The following is a 15,716-nucleotide window of genomic DNA, read 5'->3' on the forward strand; positions in this document are numbered from 1 at the left end:
GTCCATCATGGTAAAATTTCAAGATTTTTTTCCCTGAATTGAAATCTAATTAACTTGAGCTTTGGTTACTTAGCAATTCTGAGACTTAAGTTCTTACAGCTATGCCATTAACTCTCTGTGACCTTTCATTTATTAAAATTAATTTCCTAATGTATTAAATTTGGGTTAGTATATAAATTTTAGATCCAACTTATTTAATTTTAGTTATTATGATTATTTCACAAAAGAAATGTAGTCCCACAGAAATTAAGAAATATGGAAATATCAGTGGAATAATTTTCTTTAATAATATAATCTGCTAGCTTTTGTTTTTTACTTCTTTTAGATTTATCCGGCACATGATCAATGAATTTTGTTATTGTTTGGTACAACTTAAGCAAGAATAATTTCTCAGCATTGAGAAAACTCTTTGTATGTTTTTTTCTCTCAACTTGCTGTTGATATTCCACTCATTTGTTTTATTATACTTTTATGTAATCCTTAACACAGATCAGCTATAAAACACTATAAAATCTATCACAGTTGAAACTCTAGACCTTCCCTCAACCCATGAGGATTCATTTGGCAGGAGGCCACCAAAACCAGTTCTTTTTGATGCTTTAGTTTCCAGTTTCTCCTTTAATTGCTGCCAAAATCTGAACACTTGGGAATTTAATTGCTCATTATATTTGTCATGGTGGTGTCACAGACCCAAATAAAGGCTGTTGCATGCAAAATATTTATGAGTATTAATTTGGCCTAAATGTGTATATTGGATTCCTTTTTTTTTTTTTTTTTTTTTTACATTGTAAGGTGTGGCACATCCAGACAGAAATTAGACAAAATCATGCAAGGGCTTGTTCCCCACTTGGCTCTACTAGTAGACTATTATTCATCTTGTCCTACACAATACCTAAAGGAGGACCTATTCAGAATTTGATCAGTTACTTTATGCAGTTTACTCTTTAGAATCTACCTCCAGAGGTGTTTTGAGTCTGACCACTTGAGGGAAAATCCCTGCTTTATCTCTTACTTTATCTCTTACTAGCTAAGTAACCTTCTGCAAGTTATCCTAATCTCCCTGTGGTTGTTTCTTCATTTTGCAAAATAGGGGTACATATGGTTGTTGTGCAGATTAGATAGGTTAAGTCTCCAGAACGGTTCCTAACAGACAGTAAATCCTCAATATTAACTAGTTGTTTACAGCTCATCCTTATGTACCTAAAATAACACCACCAGTCCAGATTACCATGGTTGCTGATATGAATTTCTAGATTCCCACTCAGTAGGAGTAACCATTGCCTTTCACAGCACAGGGAATGTCTGTCAGGTACTATATTCAATACCTTTTATGACCTTCCAGATTTCCTGTGTGGTTCCACTTGCTTGCTCCCAGGTGTCTAGTCTGGTTTGCCTGCTTCTTGTTTTAGGCTTTGTATCTAATCACTAATTTTTCTTGTTCTTATTCCTACTGCTCTGAGAAGTACTTTGTTCATTTGTTCTTTTTCTCTTTTCCATTTCTGTTTTCCCTTTCTCTTTCTTCTTTCTTACAACAAAAGATATACCACCTTATTTCTGCTGTGATATTTGTTGCTTTTTCATGCAATCATATTGGTTGAAGGAAATAAAGGAGGCCCTCGAAGAATTGTTGGAAACTTTTTTACCATAGATAGTAAGCATCCTATGTCTATCTTATGCCTCAAATTGTATTCTGGGGTGGCCTTGCTAGCATAAAGAATGACATATTATGAAATTTTTTACTTACAAATACATTCATAATTTTTCTCTGACACATACCCTTATGAACTGAGCTGAGAAGAGACTTTGAAAAGAGGCCATTTGCTTGATTTTACCTATAGTTGTCCCTAAAGTTAGTGAAATGTTTTTGACTGTGAATATGACAATGAGGCTGTTGCACATTACCCAACAGATCTCTGATGTTTAAATTTATGGAGATTTGTTTAAATTTGTTTAAATTTATAAAGATTGTTTGAGAAATTTATTCCTTATACAAGAGCCTAAATATTATCAGAATACAAATTCAATTTATCTGTTCAAACTTTGACACCTTTCTATTTTGTTCATGAAGCATAAAAGTAACTTGGACTTGTTTTTCATTTATGGACATGGAAGAATTTTTGGTCAAGGTAACAACAGATTGTTTGAATTCTTGTAGTCTTCCTTATTTCCTTTATTGTTCTGTTGAGCACAATAAGCTTTAAGCATACTTGGAGTATAAAACATGGAACATTCTTTTTCTGTTACTCAACCTAATACCAATTTTGAGTTTCCATGCCATCTCATGAATGAATATGCAGTTTTGTATCTCCCAGATAAAGTCACAGCTAAAACGGAGGCTTTTGCTTATTAAAATGATGCATTTCCTTTAGAGGCTCTCTTTTAGCTAACAGAAATTTGACTTCCTCAAATTCCAGGAGCCACAGAGAGCTCAAGGGAGCTACTTCAGGGCCTTCTGTGTCCTCTTTTCTCTCTTCTATGTCCAAGATGATCTTTTTATCTCCTGTTTTCATTCCTGGGAAAACCAAATAGTCAATTAGTCTTCCAGTCCTACTGTTTACACTAAAGATGGATCTTAAAAAACTTAAAATCTAATAATTTTGTTTTTTCTTTAATCTTTCATAAACTTGTTCCATGATAGTGGTGGATACCAAAGTAAAGTGTAAAATTTTAATGAGGTTGACAAAGCGAAAAGGGAGAAAATGAGAAATTTCAGGGCCCAAAGGAAACAAGCAAACAAAAAATCATATATGTTTTTCTTTTTTTCTTTTGATACTGGGGCTTTTTTTTAAATTTTTTTTTTAAAGAGAGAAGAGAGGAGAGAGAGAGAATTTTTTTAATATTTATTTTTTAGTTCTCGGGGGACACAACATCTTTGTTTTGCATGTGGTGCTGAGGATTGAACCCGCTTGAGCCACATCCCCAGTCTGATACTGGGGCTTGAAATAGGGATACAACCCCCCCCATTTTTTTTTTTAATTTAGAGGCAGGGTCTCAATAAGTTCTTTGGGGCATCCCAAGTTGCCAAGTCTGGCCTTGAATTTGCAATCCTCCTGCCTCAGTCACAGGTTGGCTGGGATTACAGATGTATACTACCATGCCTGGCTCCATTTTTCTTTATGGTCTCAATAAACCACATTGTAATAAAAAGGAAGAAAATGCATTTTTTAAGTAACATTTGGATTCCTCAGACCATCTGTATAATTTTAAAACTACAAATCTTAAAAAATAAAATTTCCTAAAGGATTTTGTTTTTAAAAGATTGTCAGCCAGGCACATGCCTGTAGTCCCAGCAGCTCAGGAGGCAGAGGCAGGAGGATTGAGAGTTCAAAGCCAGCCTCAGCAATTTCACGAGGCACTAAGCAATTCTGTGAGACACTGTCTCTAGTAAAATACAAAATAGGGCTGGGAATATGGCTGAGTAGTCGAGTGCCCCTGAGTTCAATCCCCATACCTATTCCCCCGCAAAAAAAAAAAAAATGATTGTCTGCCTATCATATTAATGTAAAATGACCTAAAAGTTTGATCAATTTGATCAGATTCATTCATTTTAAAAAGGACCTAAATTATGAAAAATAATACATTTATTGTCAATTTTTGTTCATTTCTTTCTATTATGAAGTATTCCCCCCGGGGACTTGTGTCATGGTGTGTTGGGAAGACAAGAGGTCCTGTGCTGTCCTCTGTGTTTGCTTTTAATTTCAAGGTCCTCTTGTCCCACTGTTAAAGTGGGCTTCCTTAAATCTTTGCTGTCCTTGACTTTGTTTTTCCTTGGGCAGAGCTGCTCCAGTCTAGAGAGTAACTTTAAATGGCTAAACTGAGATCTTAAAATTCCCTTTTAATTATAGTAGAACAATTATCAGGCCTTCCATTGGTATTAGCCATTAAACAACACATTTCTTACAGCATTGCTGATCTGAAAGACAATACCCTACTGGAAGACAATTGTTTGTAAATAAGATATTCAAATATAATATTGTTTAACTTTAAGAATCCTGTTGGTGAATTCAAAGTTTCTATAGTTTTCTTAAAAACTAATCAAACTGAAAAAAAATATCTGTCAGATGCACAGATATATTTTTGTTAAATGACAGGGGGAAAAAAAAAGGTTTGTGTGAACACATAAACATACACACATACCCACACCCACAAACACATGCACCTCTAGAGATGTATTGAAAATGTATTCATGAAAATTAAATATCTATTTCCACATCTAATTTATAAACCATCTCTGGGGAGGAATCAAGTTAATGAAAGGGTTTTTCTTATCAAGAATTTATAATCTAAAGTTTGGGGAAAAAATGATTATTAAACTTTCTCCCACTAAGATTTAAATGTAAGACTCTTAGCAATGATCTACCTAAACTGATGGGATTGGTCAGAGCAATCTAGATGCAAAGGAAAGTAAGTGTAATTAATATATGACAACTGAGAATATATGTGTTGTGTTCCATTAATTGTTAAATTGGGGATAAAAAAACATTGACATTTAAGATTAGAAATCCTGAATTTAATTCTTGACTGCACCAATGAAGTCTGTACTCACATACTTTAAAGATATTTTGATGAAACGAACAATTTGAGTTACATGGCAAAATAGTTGCAATGAATACTCACCATGTTTTTCTTAAGACTTCTAATATTTTAATTAATTTTCACTCATCTGTTCCTGTCCTATGTTTGTAGTAACATTAGTACATGAATAAAATCAGAAAGAAATTGGATAAATAAATAATAACAATGGATTCAATGGAATATTCTGTAACCTTAAAAATTATCTTGCAAAGTCTGCTTAAAACCACAAAAAGATACTAGCCATATAATTCTAAGTATAAATATAGAAAAGTTAAAATAATATAGTCCAAATATTATAAACCTAGTAGTTGTATTTGGTCTTTAGGTAATAATGTAGCCAGTGTAGCAAATAAATTAGTTTTGTAGCATGGCTTGATTTTATTTTATTGCTTTGTATTTATTTGTATATCTCTCCTTGGTGTGGGAAGGAAGGAAGGAAGCAAGCAAGCAAGCAAGTGAGCTGGTGATTGACCATTCTTTGGAAAATTTGAAATAAGAAAACTTTCATAAAAATATTGCCAATCAGAGGCAGCATAAACTTTAACCAGTGAAATACGTATTAAATGAAAAAAAAGGAAGAAATCTTGAAAAAGTCAAATCTTGTTTCATATTACTTTTATTGCTTACACATATTTTCTGGTATTATCTTTTACAGAAGTAGCAAGTTAGATATAGAAACTATGAATATTTCAAAAAACTTAAAAGAACTTGAACTTGAAATCAAAAAGTATAAATTCATTGCTGAAATCTTGAACAATGCTAAAATTATAGAAAACAGAAACACACTCTCAACATTCTTAGGTAAAAAGTTCATATTTTACTTATAGTGTTTATTGGTTTTGCTTGTTTTTTTCTTTAATTGTAATATACAGCATATTCAATTTTATATATTTTCTCTAGAAAAATTATATGCTGCCTATAATAAACATCGGCTTGTTAAAAATCCACAAAAGTAGTATTGGTAGTGAGTATATGACTCTCAAAGTGTCCTCTTTAACCTTTCCTTTAATTTTGAAAATTTCATATTTTCCCCTAATTTTTACTGTCATGAGTCACAGTGAACATTTGTAAGCATAAAACTCTTTTAAAAAATGAGTGTTTCTGCAGAAATATTCGAAAGGGTACTACAATCTCTAAGGTATAAAATGTGTGTCTTTTTTCTTTTTGTCCGACTGCTACTATTAAGGCAAAAAGTAAGGAAAACTGTTTGTTTTTAGAGGTCTGGACTCTAATTGAACTTACTTTTGGTTCAGAATGACTGAATATATGTTTCTCAAAGGAGCCTCTAATTCAAATTAATTACTCATTTTTAAAATAAGTATATTTGTATAAATACCATTAAAAAACTATTCAATCTAAAAAGAAAAAATTATAATTTTATTACTGAAGTATCAGAATCTTATAAGGATGTTAAAGTCAGGAATTAAATCTTTAACACAGAATTTTTATAAATAATAATAATTAAAAACAACAGCTGGTGGCTAATATTTACCATGTTAGAAATTTCATTTGCATTCTTTAATTTTAACACTAGTGAGTTGTAGTTCCATTATGACTCTTCATCAGAATTCAAACTTATCTGTTTATACATTTTGAAAAATATGACATTTTAACTGATGTATAAAAACATAAAATTGTGCATATTAGTGGATCAGCATAGAGTTTTGATACCTATATACATTATAAAACGTTTAAATCTGGTTTAACATATCTATTTCTGGAATTCTCTTAAAAACTTTTAAAATTTCACATGGAAAGATTAATTTTAAGTATTCAGTCCAACAGTTTTTTATGCAATTAATTAAAAAGTCTACCAGAAGACCCCCTTGTGCCTCTTATGATTATTTTCTGCCCGCTTCCAACATTATGGATTAGTTTGCCTATTTATAAAATAACAGCTTTACTAAGATATAATTCACATACCAAACAGTTCATCCCTAAAAGGGCAGAGTTCAGTAGTTCTTAGTATATTCGGAAAGTTGTACTCAAATCACCACTAATTCCAAAATATTTCCATCTCATCCCCAAGAACCACCACTCCCTTGAGAAAATCACTCCCCATTCTCCACTCTCCTGACCCCTGGCAGCCAGGAATCTGCTTCTTTTGATTTGCTTTTCTAGGACATTGCATATAAATTGAATTATAAAGTGTGTCTATTTATATTTGGCTTTTTCACTTGGCATGTTTTAAGGCTTGTCCATATTGTATAATGTATTACAACTTCCCTTTTTGTAGCCAAATGATACTAGATGTGTTGGTGTACCTCATTGTTTACTCCTTTATCATTTGGTTGGCTTTTAGGTTGTTTCTACTTTGTATCTGTTATTGATAATACTGCCATAAACATTTGTTTAAACATTTATGTGGACAGATGCTTTCATTTTTGTATACTCCCTGGTCATATGGTAACTTTATTAATTATAGTCTAATTATCCTTACCTGGTTCATATGATAATTATGTATTTAACATTGCAAGGCAGTACCAGATTGTTTTCTACAGTGGTTATACTGATTTTCATTTGTACCAGCAATTAGTAAATCCTCACCAATGCTTGCTATTTTTCTTCATTTTGATTATAGTCATCCTATATTGGGTATGGAGTAACATCTCATTATGATTTCAATTTGCATTATTCTGAGTACTGATGATGTTGAATATTTTAATGTTTATTGACCATCTTCATATCATCTTTAGGGAACTGTCTGTAGAAAATCTTTACTCATTAAAAAAATTGGGTTGTCTTCTTATTAAGTTGTAAGAGCCCTTGATATATTCTAGATAGAAGTCCTTTATCAGATATATGATTTACTATTATTTCTCTTACTCTATGAGTTGTTTCATTTTCTGAATGATGTCCTTAGAAGCACAAATATTTTTAAGCTTTGATGATCTTTAGCTTATTGTTATTTTACCTATGAAAACTTTGGCTTAATCCACAATCACAAAAATTTACCACTGTGCTTCCTTTTAAATGTTTTAAAGTTTTAGCTTCTACCCCAGTCTCTAATCTGTTTTACATTGATGTTGTACATTGTATTTGGTAGGGGTCTAACTTCGTTCTTTTGCATTTGGGTGTCCTGTTGCTGTAGCACAATCTAATGAAAAGACTCTCCTTTTCTTAATTGAATTGTCTTGGTTCCTTTGTGCAAATTAAGCTAAAGAGTGTATTTCCAGAGTCTCATTTCTATTCCACAAGTCTATTTTGTATTTTTAAGCTAGTACGATACATCTTGTTTCCTATAGTTTTGTAGTAAGTTGTAAAATTGGGACATCAGAGTTTCATGACTTCATTCTTTTCTTTTTCAAGAATGTTTCGCTATTCTATGTCATTTGCATTTTAATATCAACTTTTGGATCAATTGTTAAAATTAAAAAAAAAATGTCAGCTGGGATTTTGATAGGAATTGCATGGCCTCTTTAGGTCAATTTAAGTTTTCCTTGAATTTCCATAGATACTTTCTACTTTTCAGTGCACAACTCTTATGTTTTTTGTTAAATTTATTCATAAATATTGTATCTTTTTGGGTTATTGTAATTGTACCTTTTTGTTGAAATTCACTTAACTGGAATATTTTTGATGTTCTGTTTTGCATGTCATTTCCATTGCTCGATAGTATATGAGATTCATGTTACTCCATGTAGTTTTAGTTTGGTCATTCTCATTGCTATATAGTTTTCTAGTACGTGAATGTACTAAAATTTGTGTAATTTATCTTAGTATATCATGTACTTATTTCCAATTTTGGGCTATTTTGAATAGTGTTATTTTTGACATTATTGTACATGACTTTTGGTAAACATATACATTTGTTCTGGGTATGTTCTTAGGTGTGGAACTCCCAGGTCATATGGTTTTGAATGTTCAACTATTGAAAGTACTTTACAAAGAAATTGTAACAACTTAAAGTTCCACAAGCAGTGTTATTTTTATTATTTTTTTTAAAGAGAGAGAGAGAGAGAGAGAGAGAGAGAGAGAGAATTTTTTAATATTTATTTTTTAGTTCTCGGCGGACACAACATCTTTGAAGCAGTGTTATTTTTATACTAAAAATATACCACTACCACCATATGGTCTATCTTCTTCACTTTAGATATTTCCAGAATATGTAGTGTTATCTTGTTATTGCTTAAGTTTGCATCTTACTTATGAATAATGATGTAAAACTTATTTTATTTTTTAATTGCCAATTTGGATATTATATTTTAAACAGTATTTCTTTAAGCCTTTTGTCCATTTTTCTCTTTAGTTGTCTTTTTTATATTTATTTGTAGGAGTAATTTATTTATTGTGGATATAAGTCATTAAGATAACATAACACTAGCACAAATATGAAAAATAGACCAGTTATACAGAATGTACTATAAAACAGATGTTGCTTACATTGCAATTTAACTTATGAAAAACAGTGGCTCTAAATTATAGATGGTCCTTTGAATAAATATTATTGATTTACTTGATTACCTCTCTGATGTTATTTTCTCTCTGACACCATGTATAGATACCATCTCAGATGAGTTATACATCCAAATATGAAATATAAAATAAAACTTCCTGAAAGAATATAAAAAACATATTCATAACATTGGAAAAATTTTCAGAGTTCTTTAGTAGGACATAAAAAGCATTCATTTTAAACTGGAAAAAAGTGTTGTTGAAACCAATTAAACATAGTAAATTCTCTTCATTAATAGGCACTACTGAAAATGTGAAATGACAAGGGGTAGAGGAGGAGAGGGTATTCATAGTGTATTATTCGGCAGAGGATGTTTTATCCAGAAATCCAGCTATTTTAGATCAATTTTGATAATTTTCAAGGTCTTCCTTATAAATTCTCTGACTAGCTGGGTACAGTGGTGAATGCCTGTAATCTCAGTGATTCAGGAGGCTGAGGTAGGAGGGTTACAAGTTTGAGGCCAAATTTGACAAGGTAGTGAGGCTCTATCTCAAAATGAAAAATAAAAAGGGTTGATGATACTGTTTAGTGGATAAACACCCTCAGGCTCAATCCTTATTACCAAAAAAATAAGAAAACAAAAATATACCTGCCTTATGATAGCGTTAAAAGTATCTTTGCCTTAATTTGATTAAGTCATTAGAGGTTATCAAGGTGAACATAATGGGTTAGATACTTATAGATTTTGAATCAACTCCTATATATTGGAAATTGCTAATCTAAGTTCTTTAATTTTCATAAATACCACATACTTATGTATAATTTGAGGATAGAACACATTAGTACTTTTGTTAATTTTTGTTTGTAATATAACTGGAACAGTACAACCAATTATTTTATTACCTAAATACTACTAAATTCTGCAAAAAATCTTAAGTGCCAAAAGACTACAATAGATACATTTATTAATCTAAAATTAAATTTTACATCTTTGGTTCTCAAAATTTATTTGGGTCACATAAGATTAACTTGGTTAATAAGATTAACTTGGTTAATAAGATATATTAAGGATTGCAGTAAAATATTAACATATACTCTTAGAAAAATTCAACCCAGTAAAGCTGTTGTATTTGCTAAGAGAGATATTTATGAAGTTTAATTTGCTTATTGCATATTTACTTGATTTTAATAGTCTAAGAACTTGATATAATGTCAGTTAATTTCAAGAGTTGGTTCTATTTATATTTGAATAAACAGATATACACATATGTGTACATACAATTGTAAATATCATGTAGGTGTGATTATAACATTTTGGTAAAATATTTTTGGAACTCTTATTATTTTAAGTGAGCTCTGCCCATCTTAGTAAAAGCTAACTTGTATAGAACTAGATAATTATCATGTATCATTCATTGTGATTTAAAATTTACTTTATTGATTTCTTTTTTCAATTTAAATAAACTTTGATAACAATATGATTTTAAAGAAATAATTTTTATTTGACAGACTCTAAACATTTTCCTACTGTTATGTAATACTATTTTTTTTACCTATTTCAAAAAGTGTATGGAAAAGACTTCTGTGACAGCTGTATCATGTTTTTATTTTGTTGCTCTTGAATCAACTGTCGATTTTAATGAATCCTGCCTAATTAAAGTGGTGTGCATATTTTTCACCAGTCAATATAATCAATTATACTTTTATATAACTCTATAGATATAATTTTTCTCAGGATGTTGAAAGGCTAATGTAATTTTTTAATGTGTTTCAGAATTGTGAGAAGCTGGAAAATAATTTTGATGACATCAAGCACACGACTCTTGGTGAGCGAGGAGCTCTCCGAGAAGCAATGAGGTAAGTCTAGGTCACCATAGCAACAGTCACAGATGTGGTAAAGAAAAAGTCATTCTTCATTATTGGGGGAACAAATGAGTTCATTGCCACCATTCAGCTCTGTTCTCTAAGGTATTAATTTGTCAGTGGAGAGACTTCCCTTGAGGCTGTACTTTGGTTTTGAAGCTGCATAAATGTTAAGCCTCAGTGCACAGTAAAAAATGTAAATGTTTAATTTGTTACTTAAAATGCTTAAGGGGTGTCTTGTTTTATATTTATACTAAACTGTGTGATTGAATGAAAATATTGTTCATCTAAATTCTGCCTGTATATATAAAAAATAAACATTGTACAATGGTGGCTTAACAGTATTTCCTTCTAATTAATATTTAATTTAAAAAGAGGTACTTAAAATTTCATCTTCTATTAGATTTTATAGGATTATATTATAGTATTTTTAAAGTGATTTACATTTTCACACTATTACAAAGCATATAATTAACTTCTTTTCAAATATACTGGTCTGTAATGAGCCTGATTTTTTTTCTTTTTCACTTCTTAACATCACTATTTTTGAATATTTCTCTGAAATCCCCCAAACTGGATGCCTTTTAAATAATTTTCAGTGAAGCATTCTTTCAAGCCATTTGATCAGAATCCAAAAGGAGTATTTTCTTTCTTTCTTTCTTTTTTTTTTTTAACTAGAGACTAAAAATGTGTGAGTAGTAAGACCCATCACCCTTAGAGTTGGAAAACAACAAATGATACTGCTTTTAAAAGTTCTGAGCTTGAACCTTTGGGATTATTTACAGTATTTTTGTAAATAATTGAATATATTAATCTTTATTTTGTTTATGAAAATAAACTTATTTTTAAAATATATTTTCTGATATTCTACTGGTCATTTTTTTATGATTTTAAGTCTAACATTTTTTTAAAATAAGGGAAAGAACAAAGCTAGGAGACTTCCTAGTGGTTTTGATACAATTTTGTTATTGCTCGCACACAGTTACCATATACTTTAGTTTAGAAGCTGCTCTCATTTAGCAACCTTCCTTTTACCATGCAAGCAGCAGGAGAAAGTAATTAAATTTAATAGAAGCTGCCCTCATTTTGAAGCCACTTCTATTTAAAACCACAGGGGGAGGTAATTAAATTTAATGGAAACAGTAGCTTCTACACAAAGATACATGGTACTTCTGTATAGATGATTATGATGTCACAAAAAGAGGAATAATATATTACTAGTACTGAGAAATTACCAGCTGGAGCAAGGAAGCCTATTTTATTGTTAATGTCTTTACTAATAAAAAAGGGGAAAAATAAAACTGAGTACACAATAGAGAGAATTTGTATCTATATAAAACATTCTCAGAAAGTTTAGTTATTGAAAATAGTCATAAATTAAAAATAAGGTCTAAAATATATTGTGGAAAGGCTAATGCAGAAATTATGAATGAATTTTCCTGTTTTTCAATAGTCTTTATTCTTTAAAACTACCACAGTGCTATAAATTGAACATTATTCTTTGCAATGCTTATAGTAATGATTCTGAATACATTAAATGTTCCTAACAATATTTATTTAGAAAACTACAATTATTTCCTGTATTTTTATATCTATTCATTTTGAAGTAAATGCAGGGACAGGAAGACAAAGAGGATGACAGCTCTCATGCTTTGAATAAAAGAACTGAAGGCCAAAAACATAAAAAGAATTGAAAAGGGGCAATGTGAATGAATGTGGATGTGAGTGAGGGAAATATAATGAATGAGGAAAGGACATGTAATCAGTGTAGGAGATTTGTCATCTAGAAAAAAAAACAAATTAAATTATAGAAGAACTGCATATGAAGAGATTATTAAATTCTGCCAAATTTTGCAGTATATACCATTTTAGAATATACCAGAATGTCATACTTTTAAAAATAGTAGAGATGAACTGATGAGAATAGCAAGTATTAATTACCTAGTTATAGTAACCTCTCAACCAACTACACTATGAGAGAAAGCTGTAGTACAGACAATTTAAATCAGAATTTAATTACATGGCTGTGAAATATACTTCTTTGCACAGGTTGCACATTTACACAGGTTGCACAGGTTGCACTTAGCACACATGCTCATGTATTTTTGGTAATGTCTGGATAACCATTGAAACAGTTTACTAACTAATAGTATTTAAAAATTTAGTTTACTGTGGGTCAGATTCCTTGTTTTTTGAAAATTCAGTGAGAGATCATTGTTTTACCTGTGAGATTCAAGATTCTGAAGACAAACAAGTAAAGAAAATATGACATGATTAATAAGAGGAAAAATTCATGAAGAGACAAAAATTAATTATTCTGTTACCAGTGATCAGTTTTTCCTTCTATGAAGGATTTCTGAATTGAAAAAAAAAACCACAGGGTAAAAAATTTGACCTAATTTAAAAAGATGGACAGTTTTGCAGGGTGAGGGAATAGTGTAGATCGAAGGTGAGGAGGCCTGTAAGTTCAAGATGTATTTCAGAAACAGCAAGTAGTCTAATGTGATGGAGAACAAGAAGTTTTCAAGGTTTTTGAATCACGTTTTCTCACAAAACTCATTTAAGTGGAATTTTTCTGTCAATAATATGTCTCCTTATATACCATGAATCTGTGGAGTGGCAATGGAGCAGTAGAAGGTTGACAGGGATGGCAGGGCTAACTCAGCATCGAGTGTAGTAAGGAAGTGACTGCTGAGACAGGAAGGGATAACTTGCCTAAAACCTTAGCACAGGGGCTGGTCTCAGGAAGCTGACGGAAAATGTGTTTGTTAATCTATTCTAGAGGCCAGTTACATATCCGACTTGCCTTTACAGAGAATTTAAATTATTTTGAGGAGTCAATGTGTTTTTTTTAAGGATAGGAATGACCCTGTACTCTTATAGCTCTGTAAAGTTGGGAGTACAGGGAGAAGATGCAATGTAGGGATAGAGATGATGATTCATTTATTTAATGAATATTATTGGATATCTGTAATCCCAGAGAGTTTACAAGTGTGAATGATGCAGCCCTTGCCTAGCTGAGCCCCAGTGGAGGAGGTAGATAGGAAGAAATCCAGGGACCCAGATTTTGAGTCTTTCTCTTGGTTCTGAATCCTAGGTGACAGCTTCTGTCTTGGTCCATTGGGTTGGCATAAGTGGGCTATGGTAACATCTCCTTCTCTCACTAGTTTGATCTCTTCAGCAACCTTTGGAAAACTTTGCATCCCATGGTGGTGCTCATGCCCTGAGAATGTGTAGCCAGGAAGAACTAGAGCAGAACTGGACTGAATTTGAAGATTAACAGATTGTGGTTCCTATGTTAGGGCCTTTCACCAATTGAGCACCTCTTTATCTATTAAGGTTCTGTTATTTCTATGAGCTCAGAAAAGAAAAGAGAGGATTCTGTCCTTGCTCAATTCTCTGCCACCTCATCTAGTCTCTCTTTTGGCTGGTCTGCCATGCATTCTGATCCTGGTTTTTTGTTAATATCCCAGTGCATGAATCATTTTGGATCCTTCCCATGCTTCCCCGATCCCAGATGTGTGGATGTGTGGAGCCTGGAGTCCTGCTATGTAAAAAGCACAAGGAAACTTTCCCTGGAATGTGCTGACTAGATAAAAAATAAATATATTAACCGAAATAGGGAGAGAGACAAAAAGAAGAGTAAAAATGAAGAAGATTTCGGTTTTCAGATGAATTTCTGACAGCTAAGGTAAACCCACATGTAAATATTCCATAGGCAGAGAGAAAACATAATTCTACAACTCAGGAAGAGGATGAGGAATGATGTCTACTTTTGGAAATTGTTAGTATTTTGATACTTCTTGTTGCCATGGGAAGCCATGTGATTTCAAGAATAGTGCATCAGGTTAGATGCCTGATCATCATCTCTCACCAGGGGAGTTCTCATCAGTAGAGAGGCCAGAGTGAGCTAAACCACATTCACACACATCACACATTTACACACTCTCTTCTTAGAAAAATTAGAATGAAAGGCAGATCCATAACATAGTAATGAACGAAAAGCCCAAAATAACATGTGTAATGTGACATGAAAGAGACAAAAGATAAAGCAATCATGAAATTCACATGGAAAAATAAAAGACCCAGAATAGCAAAAACAATTCTAAGCACGAAGTGTGAATCAGGCGGTATAGCGATACCAGAGTTCAAATTATACTACAGAGCAATAGTAACAAAAGCAGCATGGTACTGGTACCAAAACAGGCGGGTGGACCAATGGTACAGAATAGAGGACACAGAAACCAATCCACAAAACTACAACTATCTTATATTTGATAAAGGGGCTAAAAGCATGCAATGGAGGAAGGATAGCATCTTCAACAAATGGTGCTGGGAAAACTGGAAATCCATATGCAACAAAATGAAACTGAATCCCTTTCTCTCACCATGCACAAAAGTTAACTCAAAATGGATCAAGGAGCTTGATATCAAACCAGAGATACTGCGTCTGATAGAAGAAAAAGTTGGCTCAGATCTACATATTGTGGGGTCAGGATCCAAATTCCTCAATAGGACACCCATAGCACAAGAGTTAATAACTAGAATCAACAAATGGGACTTACTCAAACTAAAAGGTTTTTTCTCAGCAAGAGAAACAATAAGAGAGGTAAATAGGGAGCCTACATCCTGGGAACAAATTTTTACTTCTCACACTTCAGATAGAGCCCTAATATCCAGAGTATACAAAGAACTCAAAAAATTAAACAATAAGATAACAAATAACCCAATCAACAAATGGGCCAAGGACCTGAACAGACACTTCTCAGAGGAGGACATACAATCAATCAACAAAGTACATGAAAAAATGCTCACCATCTCTAGCAGTCAGAGAAATGCAAATCAAAACCACCCTAAGATACCATCTCACTCCAGTAAGATT

At 32.1% G+C, this 15,716-nt stretch overlaps 1 protein-coding gene across 2 annotated transcripts in view; it reads left to right on the forward strand.

Annotated features, from left to right (window-relative positions):
* The window catches only part of DPYD (dihydropyrimidine dehydrogenase), an 824,864-nt gene that overhangs the window by 89,532 nt on the left and 719,616 nt on the right, over nucleotides 1–15,716 (forward strand). For both annotated transcript variants that reach the window (XM_081305920.1, XM_081305921.1), the window contains one exon: nucleotides 10,746–10,828. In XM_081305920.1, the coding sequence (XP_081162046.1) occupies nucleotides 10,746–10,828 (83 nt within the window). The remainder of the gene's footprint in view (nucleotides 1–10,745; nucleotides 10,829–15,716) is intronic.

Source organism: Spermophilus citellus (assembly GCF_964194105.1).
Source record: "Spermophilus citellus genome assembly, chromosome: 9".
NCBI lineage: Eukaryota > Metazoa > Chordata > Mammalia > Rodentia > Sciuridae > Spermophilus > Spermophilus citellus.